The 18,809-nt window shown below is 42.0% G+C and overlaps 1 protein-coding gene across 1 annotated transcript in view; it reads left to right on the top strand.

Annotated features, from left to right (window-relative positions):
- Positions 1 to 18,809, top strand: part of LOC124555708 — a 625,138-nt gene that overhangs the window by 176,200 nt on the left and 430,129 nt on the right. The window contains exon 3 of the mRNA XM_047129712.1: positions 13,659 to 13,723. Within this exon, the coding sequence (XP_046985668.1) occupies positions 13,659 to 13,723 (65 nt within the window). The remainder of the gene's footprint in view (positions 1 to 13,658; positions 13,724 to 18,809) is intronic.

Genomic DNA, 18,809 nt, shown 5'->3' with positions numbered 1-18,809 from the left:
GCATTTAGATTTTACGAGAGTCGGAGTTGCCAGTATAAAAAGAGGCGGTGAACATTGTATTGGCACCAGAGAAGCGGAAAGGCTGTCAGGAGAGCTCCGTGACATCGAACGTGGACTCGTTATTGGATGTCACCTGAGTGACAAACCCATTAAGGACGTATGAACCCTTCTAAACCTGCCCAAGTCGACTGTTGGTAATGTGACAGTGACTATGAAATGCAAATTCGAAGGAAGAGCGACAGCTAAACCAACAACAGGCGGACCTCATGTACTGACTTACAGTGACCGCCGAGCTTTGTGGTGGACGATTCTAAAAAATAACGTGAAATCACCAGAAGGAATCACTCTAGAGTCCCAAGATACTACCAACAGTCCAGGTAGCACAATGAGTTTGCTTAGAGAGTTAAAAATAATGGGGCACAATGCTCGCGCAGTTCCTCGTAAGCCACATGTTTCTGCAGTCAATGATGTCAGTGCTAGGTGACGCTTGACGTGGCGTAAAGATCGACGTCACTGGGCGATGGATGAGTGGAATGATTTGGACTGGTGATTTGGAATGGTGAATCACGCACCTGTGGAATCCGATGGAAGAGTCTGAGTTTAGCGAACGCCTGAAGAACGTTACCTGCCATCATATGTAGTGCCAACAGTGAAGTACAGGGGAGGTAGTGTTACGGTTAGGTTTATTTATATATTGTCGCACATTGTGGTCTTCTTATTTTGCTTAGGGAAAGAGTAAATGTGAAAGGATATGAATATATTTTGCAACAATGTGTACTGTGTACGGTAGAGGAAACGTTCGGATTGTTTAAAAAAATTCAAATGGTTCAAATGGCTCTGAGCACAATGGGACTTAACATCTGAGGTCATCAGCCCCCTAGACTTAGAACTACTTAAACCCTACCAACCTAAGGACATCACACACATCCTTGCCCGAGGCAGGATTCGAACCTGCGACCGTATCAGCAACGCGGTTCCGGACTGAAGCGCCTAGAACCGCTCGACCACAGCAGCCGGCTTCGAATTGCTTATATCAGCATGGCAGTACACCCTGTCATAAAGCAGCATCTGTTAAACAATGGTTCGTGAACGATATAATTGACACTGGGAATGTACACAGTTGTCAAAAATCATGGCGTAGCTCGTAATATCGTGTCGGACCTCTTTTGGAAAGCGTAGTGCACCAACTCGACGACGCATCAATTCCGCAAGTTGTTGGAATTCCCCTGCAGAAATATTGAGCCATGCTACCTCTATAGTCGTCCATATTTTTGAAAGTGTGTCGGTGCAGAATTTTGTGCATGAACTGATCTCTCCATTATGTCCCATAAATGATGGATGAGATTCATGTAAGGCAATCTTGGTGACCGCATCGTTCACACAAATTATCCAGAATGTTATTCAAACCAGTCACGAACAATTATGGCCCAGTGACATTGTCATCTATAAAAATTCCACCGTTGTTTGGGAATGTGAAGTCCGTGAATGGCTGCGGATGTTCTCTGAGCAGTCGAACATAACCATTTCCAGTCAATGGTCGGTTCAATTGCATCAGATGGGCCTGGTCCATTACGTGTGAACAGAGCCCACACCATTATGGAGCCACCACCAGCTTGCACAGTGCATGTTGACAATTTGGGTCTGTGGCATCGTGGAGTATGTGCCACACTCGAACTCTGTCATCGTCATCCACAACTCGTGGTCTAGTGGTTATCGTTGCTGCGTCTGGATCACGGGGTCCCGGGTTCGATTCCTGGCCGGGTCGGGGATTTTCTCCGCCCGTGGACTGGGTGTTTGTGTTGTCCTGATCATTTCATCATCATTCGGGAAAATGGCAAGTCTGGATGGTGAAAAGATTGGAAATTTGTACGGGCGCTGATAACCGCGTCGTCGAGCACCCCACAAACCAAAATCATCAACATCGTCTTCACCACCTATCATCGGCTCTTACCAACTGCAATCTGGACTCATCTGACCCGGCCATGGTTTTCCATTAGTTTAGGGTGCAACCGATATGGTCACGAGCCCAGGAGATGCGCTGCAGGCGATATCGTGCAGTTAGAAAAGGCACGCGCGTCGGTCATCTGCTACCACCCCCCATTAAGGCCATTCATTTCGCCGCAGTGTACAGAGGAATACCTTCATCTTACTTCGCACATTGATTTATGGGGTCATTTCACGCAGCGTTGCTTGTCTATTAGCACTGATAAACGGCGCTGCGTTCGGTCGTTAAGCTAAGGCCGCCGGCCACTGCCTCGTCCGTAGTGAGAGATAATGTTTGAAATTTTGTACTCTCGGCACACTTTTGACACTGTAGATTTCAGAATATTGAAATTTGTCGGCCCTCTCTTCACAATGTGGATCTCGGAATACTAAATTTCCTAACGATTTCCGTAATGGAATGTCCCATGCTTCTAGCTTCAACTACCATTCCGTGTTCAAAGTCTGTTAATTCCCGAAGCGTGGCCAAAATCACGTCGGCACATTTTCATATGAATCGCCCGAGTACGAATGACAGCTCAGCCAATGCTAAGCGATTCTACCGCCATTCGCATACGTGCATATCGCTACCCCATGACTTTATCACCTCAGTATAAATACGAACGAGATTGCGTCCGGAGTGAAAATGATTTCATCAAACATGGCAATCACGTTGGTCTCGACGTGTTAAAAATATCGTTCGTCACAAAAAACAGTGGTTTATTGTTAAAATTCCGAGAAATTAGGTTTCAAAATGAGTCAGGACACATACCACGTCCTCCCAAATGCACTCTAAGACAAAAACAACGACACATCACGAAGAAATTATCCAAATGGGACGGAAATCGGTAGATGTAATATACATGTACAAACAAACAAATGATTACAACTTCAGAGAAACTGAATTATTCATTCAAGAGAATAAGGTTAAAAACTGAAAAAGTCAGTAATACGTTGGTCCCTCTCTGCCCCTTATGTGAGCAATTATTCGTCTTGGCATTGACTGATAAAGCAGTTGGGTGTTCTCCTGAGGGATATGACACGTTATATCTTCAAAATCCGGAGCTGGTTGGAGGACTTTGCCCGTATTGCTCCAAACGCTCTCCGTTGGGGAGAGATGTGGCCTCGCTGGCCAAGATAGGGTTTGGCAAGCAAGCCTTCCAGACAAGCCTTCGTTGGTCATCGGGCTCAGTTCGAAACCAGACTCATCACTAAAGACAACTGTACTCCAGTCGCTCGTACTCCAGGCCAGATTTCTTGCGAAATGACCATAGCAGTAAACTAGGAGAAGATCTCGCCGTGTGCAGTCGGGCGTTAGTTTGCTGAAATGGAAGTCCAGGATGGCTTTCCATGAAGGGCAACAAAACGAACCGTAGAATATCGTCCATGCACCGTTGTGCTGTAAGAATGCCGCGGATTACACCCAATGGAGTCCTGCTACAAAAATAAATGGGACCCCAGACCATAACTCCTCGTTGTTGGGCCCTATGGCGGGCGACAGTAAGGCAGGTATCTCGCCGGGCCGGCCGTTGTGGCAGAGCGGTTCTAGGCGCTTGAGTTCGGAACCGCGCTGCTGCTACGGTCGCAGGTTCAAATCCTGCCTCGGGCATAGATGTGTGTGATATCCTTAGGTTAGTTAGGTTTAAGTAGTTCTAAGTTCTAGGCGACTGATGACCTCAGATGTTAAGTCCCATAGTGCTCAGAGACATTTGAACCATTTTTGTATCTCGCCGGTGTCCGGCGCGTCTCCAGACAAGCCTTCGTTGGTCATCGGGCTCAGTTCGAAACCAGACTCATCACTAAAGACAACTGTACTCCAGTCGCTCGTACTCCAAGCCAGATTTCTTGCGAAATGACCATAGCAGTAAACTAGGAGAAGTTTAGTTTCATTCGGAAATGTAACCGACTGTCACTATTCACGCGCACGATTCGCGAATAGAACAAAGGAAAATTAGTGTTTGTCTTCCAATCGACTACGGGATTATTAGAGACAGAGCGGATGCTGCGTCTGGAGACTGATGGAGAAATAAATCGTCCATGCCCTTCAGAAGAAACTATCGTCGTTGTTGTTGTTGTTGTTGTTGTTGTGGTCTTCAGTCCTGAGACTAGTTTGATGCAGCTCCGCATGCTACTCTATCCTGTGCAAGCTTCTTCATCTCCCAGTACCTACTGCAACCTACATCCTTCTGAATCTGCTTAGTGTATTCATCTCTTGGTCTCCCTCTACAATTTTTACCTTCCACGTTGCCCTCCAATGCTAAATTTGTGATCCCTTGATGCCTCAGAACATGTCCTACCAACCGGTCCCTTCTTCTAGTCAAGTTTTGCCACAAACTCCTCTTCTCCCCAATCCTATTCAATACCTCCTCATTAGTTATGTGATCCACCCATCTAATTTTCAGCATTCTTCTGTAGCACCACATTTCGAAAGCTTCTATTCTCTTTTTGTCCGAACTATTTATCGTCCACGTTTCACTTCCATACATGGCTACACTCCATACAAACACTTTCAGAAACGACTTCCTGACACTTAAATCTATACTCAATGTTAACAAATTCCTCTTCTTGAGAAACGCTTTCCTTGCCATTGCTAGTCTACATTTTATGTCCTCTCTACTTCGACCATCATCAGTTATTTTGCTCCCCAAATAGCAAAACTCCTTTATTACTTTATGTGTCTCATTTCCTAATCTAATTCCCTCAGCATCACCCGACTTAATTCGACTACATTCCATTATCCTCGTTTTTGTTGTTGTTGTTGTTGATGTTCAGCTTATATCCTCCTTCCAAGACACTGTCCATTTCGTTCAACTGCTCTTCCAAGTCCTTTGCTGTCTCTGACAGAATTACAATGTCATCGGCGAACCTCAAAGTTTTTATTTCTTCTCCATGGATTTTAATACCTACTCCGAACTTTTCTTTCGTTTCCTTTACTGCTTGCTCAATATACAGACTGAATAACATCGGGGGAGAGGCTACAACCCTGTCTCACTCCCTTCCCAACTACTGCTTCCCTTTCATGTCCCTCGACTCTTATAGCTGACATCTGGTTTCTGTACAAATTGTAAATAGCCTTTCGTTCCCTGTATTTTACCCCTGCCACCTTTAGAATTTGAAAGAGAGTATTCCAGTCAACATTGTCAAAAGTTTTCTCTAAGTCTGAAACTATCTTAGTATTTTATAAATTTAAGAAAAAATACTTAAAAACTGAATATGGATGCTTGGACGGGAATTTGAACCGTTGTCATCCCGAATTTGAATAACAGTGTTGCTACTGCGCCACATTTCTCAGCCTGGCGCAATGAATCACTACCGTTAACGTCCTCTAGCAGTGCTCAGGTAAACTTGAAAATCAAGCCAATATTTCAATTGGCGACATCTTGGTACCACGGTACTGTGGGTGTATGGTAAAATGAATTATGAAACAGCTACCAACAACTAAATTAGTAAAATATGTAAGTCCCTTTATTAATCCCTACCATTACCGTTCATCAGATTTGTGCTCCATAAATATTAATTAAACATAATATAATTAATAATGATGTTATTAATACAAATGTGATAGAATCCTTGAAAGTGAATTAGTACTGTTTGAATTAGTACTGTTTATATGCCATTTTTTAGAAGTTTTCAGTCTGTATTTTCCGCTATGAATAAGATGAAAGACAATGTGTCGGAACGCATATTTCTGATTGTTATTTCTTTGATATATGTAGAAATAGTTTAAGAGATTTCATTCGTCTCCGGGAGGAACAATATTCAAATCCCGTTCTGGTTGTCCAGCTTCATAATCTCCAGTTTTCTCATAAATCTCTACAGTTGGTTACCGGAATGGTCTTCTTTCTCTTTTTACTTGCGTTTCCAGTACTCAAAAAGCTTACGGCATTATAACGTTCCTCGAATTGTAGTTTTCTTACGAACTGGGTAGTGACGTCATACTGAACGTTGGTAGCGGAAGACTCCCATAAGATCCTGCCATGCTGTTGACAAGCAGTAGATTTTCTTGCAAGCAGCGTTCCGCTTCCAGAGTGTTCGCCCACAGGCGGAAATTGTGGCCATATTTTTCTTCCGTGAAGAAAAATTGCAACGTCGTCGCGCATCCATATTTCTCCTGGCTACCTATGTCGCCTCCTGGGACAAGCTGCTGGTTCCAATACAAAGGCATCAATAAAGGCTTTTCGTATTGTTTCCTTATCGTCCTTCTAAATATTATTATTTGAAAAAAATCACCCAATTGGCGAATTCAAAACGTAAAGTACACTTCTCCGAACCACTGTTTAAATCACCGTTCTTTAAGAGAAACTTGTGATCATGGCGAAGGAATAACGCTAATGCCTGAATAATGTAAGATAGGCCATTAATATGAACTATGGCCACCAACAAGACTGAATCGATGTAAATCATGAAGGACACGCTGATACTTCACTACTGAAACGGAAACCTCTTTGGCACTCGTTGTTTCATATGACTATTTTTTCAGAGGAAACTGTTCTCATTTATTATTTTCTTGCAAACACTAAAGCTAACTTGTTAACAGTAGAACCCAAGAAATCAATGGCTAGTTTTGTAAAATGGTTGCAGACTGAGGAAAAAAGTGAGCGTGTGTGTGTGTGTGTGTGTGTGTGTGTGTGTGTGTGTGTGTGTGTGTCATATATATATATATATATATATATATATATATATATATATATATATATATATATATATATATATATATAGAGAGAGAGAGAGAGAGAGAGAGAGAGAGAAGGACAGAGAACATGGAAAAGTGAAAGATAGTTTTATGTTATTCAAAGTAATAATTAATAAACCTTGGTAGGTAACTATAGCTTTACGTTCTTAACTACCATATTTGTCGGCGGACTTATCGTGAATGTAACTCTCAGGTTAGGATAACGTCTCCGGTCAGTCTGTTTATTATTCTTGTAACATCCGGGACGTTTCGGAGCTCATACTCCATATTCAGGAACTATTTTTCTAGTTTCCAGCTTTACATCTGCTTCAGTTTTCCATCTAGCTTTAAACGTAACTATATAGCTGTTAATTTTACACGGATACAACATCTGCTGAAATTTAATGTAAAAAATAGTTGTGAATGTGAAGTTACAATATTTACATTCAAATTGCCTTGTCACGCCGTCTACAGTGTTTATTTCAGTATAAATGTGGGCAAGAATAAAAATAATCTGAACGTTGTTTCTTAATAGAATCCATAAATGGAGAAACAAACTACGTGGTATTGGAAGTAACAAGTTGTAAGCAGTCACCTGAGACTTGCAGTACGTATCGAAAATGTCAAATTCCGAAAAGTGTATATCCCAATAAGGTGGTTTCGCAATGATGTAGATGGCAAATATTCAGTGGCAGAATGAAGATAAACATCAAAATTTCATTCGAAAATGAGTTTTACATTAAATTTCGTCTGATACAGTAAACTCACAATATTAATAACTGTCTCGATGAGTTTGATCATAGGAGCTAAACTGGTAGAGATGTTAATTAGAAAACATGAATTGTAGTTCTCAACAGTAGAGCTTTAGCTCCAAAGTGCGTCGGATGCTATAATAGTTTATTATTATTAAACACCCTACTCAGAACTACAACTTTATTACAGCTGTCACACCTACATGCAGCTATCATCTAGACTGATACAACGAATTTATAGTCCCATTCACAACCATGTTATTTGGCCCCTGCAGTTTCATTATAGCTATAGGTATCTTTATCTTTGCTACTACAATTACGTCTCGGTGTACGAGTTTTGTGATACAACTGTTTACCCTTTGAGTGCGGATGTTGTCAGTCATTTCGTATGTTTCCTTATTTCGTATGGTAACAGTTACAGATTCCCAAACCGCTTTTAACGCTTTGATATTTCATCCATGACCCAAAAGATGCAGCAAATATTTGTTTCCCCACGGAAAATTGTCAATGGACAATAGCGTCTTTAGAATAATTACACCTTCAGTCGGATGGCATTGTATGAAAATATCTACCTAATACAATTAAACCTAAGCTGTTTCCAATCACGGCTCCAAACTCACGAGCATCACATGGCAATTATATACTTTTTAGGTTCGTAGTTTAATTGCTTAGACACTGTAGTCCGCAGCTCGTGGTCTCGCGGTCGCGTTCTCGCTTCCCGAGCACGGAGTCCCGGGTTAGATTCCCGGCGGGGTCAGGGATTTTCACTGCCTCGAGATGACTGGGTGTTTGTGTTGTCCTCATCATTTCACCATCATTCATGCAAGTGGCAAGTCTGGACTGAGAAAAGATTGGGAATTTGTACGGGCGATGATAACCGCGTAGTTGAGCGCCCCACAATCCAAACATCATCATCGTCATCATCACAATCCCTGTAATATTCGTGTCTGTTGTTATAGGTACCTAATTCTGTAAGTTGAGCCTCTCGTAAAATCGTAGAGTCTATGATGTACTCGTAGTGTTACTGGTTGCAGTAAAATAACAGAGTGAAATCATCATTTATTACGAGTAAATATAGTTGATTTCCCGTTCTGACTATTCTGATGAAAATATTCCAGTGGTCTGTCTGTTTCGTATGTTACATGACTGTCTTTCCATTTGCAAATTACGACTTGCATCTACGATGGCGGATTACAAATTGGCTGTCATATCTGTAACATGGCCTCACAGCTTTTTCCCTCTCCCATTTCATACTACATGGACATAATTTTCTGTTTACCTACATGTTTTTGCCTTGTATAGTATTTACTTGCGGGAAAATCTCTGTTTTATTCACAATGCGTTTTCCTATTACAATGATTTCATTTTGCATTTCGCAGTATCGTTAGTATGCACCCACATCCAAAACCAGCGGTTAATCCATCGTGCTGCAATGTGAAGGATTCGTGTTCTGTCTCCGGCGCTGGCAACGATTTCTCTCTGGTGGGAGAACTTCAGTGAGGATCCACTTAGCTTCGTGAGAACAAGTGGCGACCCTACCACAAAATCAGTTTTTAGTCTCATCGATGGTCACTAAAATACCGTGAATTTTTCTTTATTTGTGTTAAATAATAATTTTTACTATCGCTAAAACTCAGTGGCAGTTATCTGGTACCCGAAAAAATTGCTCATTACTTCTCAAGTATCTTCTTTCTTCCATTGTTGACATAACTTGTGGCTCTATGCAGTGGCTGATGGGTTTAAAGGGTTCATCGTATTTTGACACTTGTGGTGGCACCTGGAAGTGCTTACGCACTTACGAAGTTTGCTACCTCAATTTTGAGAGTTGCCCACGAAGTGCTGCAGGCGAACGTAATAGCGGTAGCGATGGTGTACGTAAACTGATACCGACTTAATGTGCGTCATTTCTAGGGGTGAGCAGTACCCCGTAACTCTTCAGCAAATACTCTTTCGACCAGCGCCTGTCTACACAACTATTCATCGCCTTATCTCAGTTCTGTAGGAAGCAGAGACGCCTTGAGTGTGAAACGCTATTACCGAACTTGATTTTTTCGGGATAAAGATGAACAGAGACCATACTAGGAAAAGTTAACACTCTTCTAAACGACCTATGAGCACTATTTTGCTCACAACGGACCACTGTATTATGACTGAATTCGATTACCCATAACAGCCCGAGAATCTACTCTTAAATTTTGGTAGTACACAAAATATATTTTTTAACTCCTCTTTTGATTACATGCAATCTAAAAATTTCGAATAATATTTCCAGCTGAAACTAAACAAAAAATGGTCCAGGCCTTAGTCCTGTCAAACGCTTGCGTACGGTATGTGATATTCGGTCGTTTCATCACGTCAAACTTCTTGTGCTGTTAGTGTGGCTACGACCGGAATGACGACGTCATTTTAATTCGTTCTGTTGTCTTCATTTACATCTACATATACGTTTACATCTACATACATACCCCGCAACCCACCATATGGTGCACGGCGGAGAGTACCTCGTACCACTACTAATCATATTCTATCCTATTCCACTCGCAAATACAGCGAGGGGAAACGACTGTCTTTGTGCTTCGGCATGAGGCCTAATTTGTCTTATCTTAGTGGTCCTTACTCGCAATTTACGTTCGCTGCAACAGAATAGTTATGCAGTGAACCTCAAATGCCGGTTCTCTAAATTTTGTCACTGCTGTTTCGCGAAAAGAACGTCATTTTCCCTCCTGGGATTTCCACTTGAGTTCACGAAGCATCTACCGGTAGAAAACCTACCAGTTACCCTCTGAGCCGGCCGCGGTGGTCTAGCGGTTCTAGGCGCGCAGTCCGGAACCGCGCGACTGCTACGGTCGCAGGTTCGAATCCTACCTCGGGCATGGATGTGTGTGATGTCCTTAGGTTAGTTAGGTTTAAGTAGTTCTAAGTTCTAGGGGACTGATGACCACAGATGTTAAGTCCCATAGTGCTCAGAGCCATTTGAACCAGTTACCCTCTGAATCGCTTTCTTGGTCACCCGTCTCCTCTTTACCTATCACCACTCGCAGCATCTTGGCTGAACTTTTGCATAATGCTAAAGATCTCGCAATCTCTCGCTCCATACAGCCATAAAATTCTGAAACAAGCTACCCTGTAGCTTGCGTCTTATTCAAAACAATCTCCGTTCAATAGGGATTAAATCTTACTTTATTATCATTGGCGTAGATTCCGTCTCGGCGTAGCCGATCAGCTTTTCTTCTCTCTAAATGTGAACCAGTATCTGTCACATTATAAACCACCCATGCCTTTCTCATCCTTACCAATTTCCGTTTTCTTCCTGCCATCTCAACTGCTAATCTTACTGATCAACTTCTTCTCTACATTTAATTCCTTCTGGATTGCTGCCTTACATTTCCGTGAAATTTCGTTGCATTTGAGAAGAACCTAATGAATAAGTTACTTAACACAATTAATATAATTAATTATATAATAATTTCATATATTCGTTACTGTTCATGCATTTATTATTATTATTATTATTATAATCATACAACATGTTTCAAGAGGAACTGTAAATATTATAGGAGGCGGCTATATAAGCTGCTTCGTATAAGCGTTCCATGTAACAGTTGTTCAGCTTTTCTTCATTACAGAGATACAGCGGTTAAAATGTAGCCCGAACAACTTCCCCGTAAAAGATGTTAAATAAAGGTAAATGATTAAATTTATAAATTTCAACTCTGGGTTAAATGCACTTTTGAATTCTGTTGACAACACCACGTGTAGCTATTCTGAAGTCGTTATGGCGTTGTATTACTGAGACAGCACTATTCATAATCGTAAGGACCAATTCGTCTCTTTGTTTACTTTTTCTTTGTAGACTTCGCCTTTCAGCTACATCCACAGGCAAAAACCTCAAAGGGCAAGGTCCGATCACTCTAACTGTGTTTACTGAAGAAGCCACTTTCAGTTGTAACGGTAACAGTAACACTTATAGCTCCAATTACTGATCCGAGAAAACCCCACATTCCTTCCTAGAGCCACATTTTCCGGAACGCTTCTCTGTAAATGTCTGGTGCGGCATGGTAGGCAATTAGTGTATTGGGCCTGTTGTGTTACCGCACACAGGGCCCCGTTACCTAGACTATTCTGAAAACGAGCTTTCAACATTATTGGGTATGGTTTCCAGTACGACGAGGCCCCCGTGCACATTCTCGTGGTAAGGTGGCACATCACCTAACCATCTAAACCTATCACTCCTCGGAAGATGGATCGGCAGAAATGGTCACGCTTCTTGGCCACCGAAGTTCAAATGGTTCTGAGCACTATGGGACGTAACATCTATGGTCATCAGTCCCCTAGAACTTAGAAGTACTTAAACCTAACTAACCTAAGGACATCACACAACACCCAGTCATCACGAGGCAGATAAAATCCCTGAATCCCGGGAATCGAACCCGGGAACCCGGGCGCGGGAAGCGAGAACGCTACCGTACGACCACGAGCGGCGGACAAGGCCACCGAACTCCGCGGAACTTACTCCCTTAGATTTTTACCTGTGGGAATGGTTGAAAGGCGAAGTCGTCAAAGAAAGAGTAAAGAGCAGAATTATAATGATGATCTCGCGAAGAACATCTGGTTAGTTTTTAAATTACCCAGTCTTACCAAGTGAGGCAAATGAATAAATAAATAAACAAATAAATAAATAATTAAATAAAGGTCGGAAATGAATATTTAGTTCTTTATTGATATCGACATTTTACTCCTTCTAACAATAACTTCAGCTCACAACAGCTGTTCACAGCGACGCCCACTAATTCCAATGCCTGCATTACAGCGCCACATAAAATTATGTCGGATTCTCAGCTATCCGTGTTGTCTGTTGTAGAATCAGACAGGATGCCAGAATCCTACTAACTTGTTACTGTTCAGTATCTGCTGGGCTTTCATACATCAGTGACGTTGTGTAGTCCCACAAAAGAAAATTCATCGTGGACAAATCACAAACGATTGTGAGCTATTTTTGTGTGACGCCGCGAACGTCGATGCAAAAGCATAAACATTTTGCAAATACGAGCGTTACGCATTGTTCACTCTAGATCTCACACTACCTTGAATGTTCATTTCCAACATTGATTCCTTTATCCCACAATACTAACTGCTTGAATATAAATATCACAGGATGCAAAATGAGCCATTATTTTCGCGTATGTATTTGATTTTCATTATACTATCGTTCGTGATATAGATTCATTCTTCCGTCGCTGCGTGGCATAGTAACTTCACAGTTATAAATGAAAAACTCAAACTTGTGGATGCACTACAATATTAATTTATTTAGCGGACCAGTTTATGACAACTTATTTTATGTCCAAACGGCACATTTCCGGACATGGATTCCGTATAAAAATTTTATCTCTGAAGTCCCCTCCACAACCCATAGGAACGTATAATAGGAATTGTGAAACACCCGACGTAAGTGGAGCAGAGACGACTGAGGATTCATTATGATGACGATTCGGTCAGCAAATTGGGAAATCCACTGACATAATGGACGTGGACAAAAGATAACTTTTTGTGGCACGGTGCCTGGGATCAGTATCTCGAATACGATGAAGTTGTTTGGCTGATTGCGTGCTACTGTCGTCGAGTAAGCGACAAAGTGCGGGACGTGCACGACTCATCCCAGAACGTGGGTTACCCTGTTCACAGTACGAGCAGCCCTTAGCGGCTCGCCATCTCACAACTGTTCATGACGTCGCCTTTCCGGCTTACATCTTTTTTAATATGTGACTTGTAAGTGCTGCATCTTTTCGAGTCAGTGCAAACTTTAATTTTATTAATGTACTATATACCTAATACGTTTTAGTACAGTTAGTCTAATTCTGAAGACGACGCTCATAGTAGCGTCGAAACCAGGTCAATTTTGACTTAATATTTGTGACCGAGGGCTTATTTGTTCCAACACAGCAAAAAATAAAATTAAGTGTATCACTTCATTTCATTCTTATTAAATTGAAGCCAGTGTAGTATTTAGCAACTTCTAAATGGCCAACGTGTAGCAATAGTCATAAACAAATCATATATATGAAGCATGTAAACTGGTTGTTACACATCATTTCGACAGACTTCGTACAAATGATCTATGAAATATGTAATTAGTTGGCTAACAGCTCAGTTATTGTCTCGAATGTAGCATATTTTTTTCTGTACTGCCATGTCCATCCACAAATTTTAAGGATGACCGGAGTGTCTCACACTTTTTTTTCCTTTTGTTCCAGGAAAGGCTGTTTCCGCTGCGTAGTCATTCACGAAAAGCACCACAACGTTCTGCAGTACAAGGAGAGTGAGTATCTCTTATTCTTAGCATCGACACAATATCTCGGTTTATTTTCTTCTTGACCTCACGCCACACTTGCCTCTCCGTGAAGATGCCCTCAGCCCCAGTCGGCGGCGGATCGCGGCTTTTCAGCAACCACTCTGTGTATTCTAACATGCAACGGGTCGAGGCCTTTGTCTCTTTTAGCATTCTACACATCTCAGAACGCTTCACTCGAACTGAGAGTAGAAGGGTGTAGAACAGCCGTCTGACAGTTGCGATGTTAAACCTCAACACAAAAAATGCGTATTCTTTTGTGTGCATCTGTATGTGTATATGTGCGCGCGCGAAATGCTGAGTGCGGCACCGTAGGCACGCTCTTGGCAGTGGGTTTCCACCGAATATATCAGAGGGGCAGGGAGGGGGGTGGCATCAGTTTTTAAATATTTTATTACATCAGGTCAATTAATTTCGAGAGCTACGCACATTGATGAAGCACAGCTGTAAGCTTAATTACGTTGTTAATTTTATTTCAGCTGATGATGACTGTTTGACCTCTATTGAGACATGGGATTCCTTGTTACAGCCATCTGTAAATATTTTACACAAGCTAGTTCCAATTATAGCCTGTGTTAAAGACAGTAAATCTAATTCGATCAGCGATGCGTTGGCGGCCACCAATAAGGGTTCACAGACGATTTATGCATTAACAGGGACTACCGTGCTAAGCGAAAAAAAATATTGTTTTGGAACGATGGTTTATGAAATACAGTTTCAGGCGTTATAGTGCTCAAAAATCACTCCAGGTCAATGTGTCGAAAATTCCTACAGTGCCGCGTGGAGTGGCCGCAGGGTTTAAGGCATCATGTCACGGACTGCGCGGCCCCTTCCGCTGGAGGTTCGAGTCCTCCCTCAGGCATGGGTGTGTGTGTGTTGTTCGTAGCATAAGTTAGTTGAAGCTACTTTAAGTAGTGCGTAAGTCTAGGGACCGATGACGTACGCAGTTTGGTCCCTTAGGTATTCAGACATAATTGAACATTTTTTTTCCTGCAGAATTTCGGTAAAAGTTTTGTTCCAAATAGCAGCACATATTGTAAGCTTATTTAGCTCTATACCTTATTTTCACGTCCTTTTTTTGTATAATTTCCTCAGACTAGCAACACACCAGTACCATACATGCACCATAAAATCGACCCGCAAGAAATTTTATGCACTCGGTTTGTTCCCCTTATGTCAGAGTCGTGAAGATAAGTTTGGGCTGCATAAGGAGCACCTATGACGCAGTTAAATGGATATCAGGGTGATCGTATTGTGGGAAATAATGAACCCACTGAAAGAAAAGTTCTGATTTGATTCATGACATTATCAAAATAACAACGAAACTATTCCCTAAACCTCTGACCACAATACGGATTAGTGTGGCACCTCAACAAAGTTATTGCACATTGTCTTCAACTCAGAAGCAAATTGTCACTTTCCTGTGGAATTGTTTGGGTAATATGAAATCTCATTGTCTGTATCCTCTTTCAATTTGAAAGTCCATTCTTTTCTGATGCAGTCTAGTGGAAGCTGCAGCACTGGGGAATATGATGGGTTTGTTTATAAATAACTTTCTGCTACCAGTCACGATCTTTCATCATTACGTTTTACATGATTCGTTTCGGAAAATGATTCCCATTTTCAAGTGTGTGTTTCTCAGTATTATGCCATATTTGGTTCTGTTTACGATGTGTGGGGTTCTGCTTTGTTTTGTGGCTTTACTCCAACACATAAAAAACGTGCAATTTTTTGTTGGTTATCGATTTTTATATGCATTTAGTAGAGAAATTTGGAAGAACTTGTAGTTACAGTTTTCTCATGGTCCATTTGTGCAGAGTCTCACACATGTTAAACATTACTCACAACTGTCAGTGCGCAGTACACATCGAAATAACTTACAAAAACAAACAGTTACAAAGATGTAGTTGACAGAGAGTATGTTAAAGATCCACCACAGATATGTTTTTGCACAGAAGGTATTTATCTTAACAATCTGGAGTACAATTTGCTTGTATCTGATTAACAATAGTGTTTATTTCTATGTGCTACTACCTTTTTTAAGCAGATTGTCGAAGCACATGAAGAAAAATGAAAAACTTGAAAGTGAATTGGTGAATTTCTTCAGAAGCTTCGACAATATGCTTGAATAAAAGTAGTAACATAAAAATACATACAAATACCATTGTAAAATAGATGTAAGAAAATTGTAATACACATTGTTCAGATGAATACCTTCCATACAAGGACTTGTGACATTACCTCTGTCAACCACATCTAAAAGCATCTTTGTAACTGCATATTTATGTAAGTTATTTCGATGTGTACTGTGCACTGACAGTTGTGAGTGATGTTTTACATGTGTGAGACTATGCACAAATGGACCATAAGAAGACTGTAGTACAGCCTCTTTCAAATTTCCCCACTAACTACATATAAAAATCAATAACCAACGAAGAATTGAGGTTTTTTTTATATACTGCAGTAATGTCAATAAAACAAATCAGAACCTCAGACATCGAAAACATTATCAAAAAATGGCATAATACAAAGAAATACACACTATAATTTGAGAATCATTTTCCGAAATGCGTTGTGTAAAATATAATAAAAGATAATCGTGAGTGATAGCAGAAAGTTACTTATAAACAAACCCATTGTTTTCCCAGTCGCCGGCTTTCAAAGAAAAAAAAACCCTCTTATAATGGAGAAAATCAGATTGAGGAATATCTTTTTCAGTATACTAACCTAAACTGAATCACTGCCCTGTTTCTCTGTGGCTGTTAGTACAGGTTACGTAGAAACTGAGTGAAAAGCCTTATCAAAATCATTGTCATTGTTCATTTCGTCAGTTTCTTTCCCGACTTGCAAACAGTGCAGTGTGCTACACTCACTTCTAAAACCACCTTGTTTATTTGCGTGTTTCAAGTGTATTTTTTTTTGTATTTTAATTTTTGATTTTATAGTAATGATGATTGGTTGTATGGTTATATGGTAGACCGAAAGTCCTATTTCTCTTCAGCATTTTCAAAATTAAAGTAAGCAAATGAGAAAGGGGAAAGGAAGACCATAAAGCCATATCTCAGAATAAATGAACCGTTGCTTCTTCCGTTTTCGTTACCCATTTACTGTGTGTAATTTTGTGTCCAAAATACTGCAGTTAAATTATATGGTTACGGAAAGAGTGTGGAAATTTCAGGCTGCTGCACAGTTTCCTCAACAGATCAGCCTGTGTCACCTACATTTCAAGAAATAATATGGAAGCAAAATAAAGATTGTAGTTGTTCTCTTCTACACCTGTTTGAGCATATACACACATCAAAAAAACTCCTGAAGCTAGACATTGACTGTGGATATTGTATCACAGAAACAGTCCCTTTGACTGTTCAGAAATGTCAGTAAACCCGCCCAAGGATGTAAACAACCATACATGAACAGCGCCTATTAGACGGTCCGACAGCCAATCAGTTCCAGAGGAGGAGGAGGAAATGTGTTTACGTCCCGTCCACAACGAGGTCATTAGAGACGGAGCATCAGCTGGAATTAGGGAACGATGGGGAAGGAAACCGGCCGTGCCCTTTCAAAGAAACCATCCCGGCATTTGCCTGAAACGATTTAGGGAAATCACGGAAAACCTAAATCAGGATGGCCGGAGACGGGTTTGAACAGTTCTCCTCCCGAATGCGACTCCAGTGTGCCAACCACTCCGCCACCTCGCTCGATACTCAGTTCCAGTCATTCCACCAGGAAGGAGGTACAGCTGGCCACTGTGGCCGAGCGGTACTAGGCACTGCAGTCCGGAACCGCGCTGCTGCTACGGTCGCAGGATCGAATCCTACCTCGGGCATGACTGTGTGTGATGTCCTTAGGTTAGTTAGGTTGAAATAGTACTACGTTCTAGGGTACGGATGACCTCAGATGTTAAGTCCCATAGTGCTCAGAGTCATTTGAACCATTTTCGGAGCGAACCAAAGCGATGTTGTTCGGACATGGAGGAGATAAATAGGGACAGAAAGAGTCGATTATATGCCTCGCTCAGGCCGTCCAAGGGCTACTACTGTAGTGGATGACCGCTACGTACGGATTATGGCTCGGAGGAACCCTGACACCAACGCCACTATGTTGAATAATGCTTTTCGTGCAGCCGTAGGACGTCGTGTTACGACTGAAACAGTGCGCAGTAGGCTGCATGATGCGCAGATTCACTCCCGACGCCCACACTGAGGTCCATCTTTGCAACCACGACACCATGCAGCGCGATATAGGTGGGCCCAACAACATGCCGAATGGACCGTTCAGGATTGGCATCACGGCCGGCCGGAGTGGCTGTGCGGTTCTCGGCGCTACAGTCTGGAGCCGAGCGACCGCTACGGTCGCAGGTTCGAATCCTGCCTCGGGAATGGATGTGTGTGATGTCCTTAGGTTAGTTAGGTTTAATTAGTTCTAAGTTCTAGGCGACTGATGAACTCAGAAGTTAAGTCGCATAGTGATCAGAGCCATTTGAGCCATTGGCATCACGTTGTCTTGACCGAGCCGGCCGCTGGTGGCCGAGCGGTTCTAGGCGCTTCAGTCTGGAACCGCGAGACCGCTACGGTCGCAGGTTCGAATCCTGCCTCAGGCATGGATGTGTGTGATGTCCTTAGGTTAGTTCGGTTTAAGTAGTTCTAAGTTCTAGGGGACTGATGACCTTAGAAGTTGAGTCCCATAGTGCTCAGAGCCATTTGAACCATTTGTCTTGACCGATGAGTGTCGTGTATGCCTTCAACCAATCATTGGAGACGTGTTTGGAGGCACCCCAGTCAGGCTGAACGCCTTAGGCATACAGTCCAACGAGTGCAGCAAGGTGGAGGTTCCCTGATGTTTTGGTGTGGCACTATGTGGGGCCGACGTACGCCGCTGGTGGTCATGGATGGCGCCATAGCGGTTGTACGATACGTGAATGCCATCCTCCGACCGATAGTGCAACCATATCGGCAGCATATTGACGAGGCATTCGTCTTCATGGACGACATTTCGCACCCCCATCGTGTACGTCTTGTGAATGACTTCCTTCGGGATAACGACACCACTCGACCAG

The sequence above is a fragment of the Schistocerca americana genome, chromosome X, assembly GCF_021461395.2.
Source record: "Schistocerca americana isolate TAMUIC-IGC-003095 chromosome X, iqSchAmer2.1, whole genome shotgun sequence".
NCBI lineage: Eukaryota > Metazoa > Arthropoda > Insecta > Orthoptera > Acrididae > Schistocerca > Schistocerca americana.
Note: the sequence above shows the minus strand (reverse complement) of the source record. Positions and strands in the feature narration are given on the sequence as shown.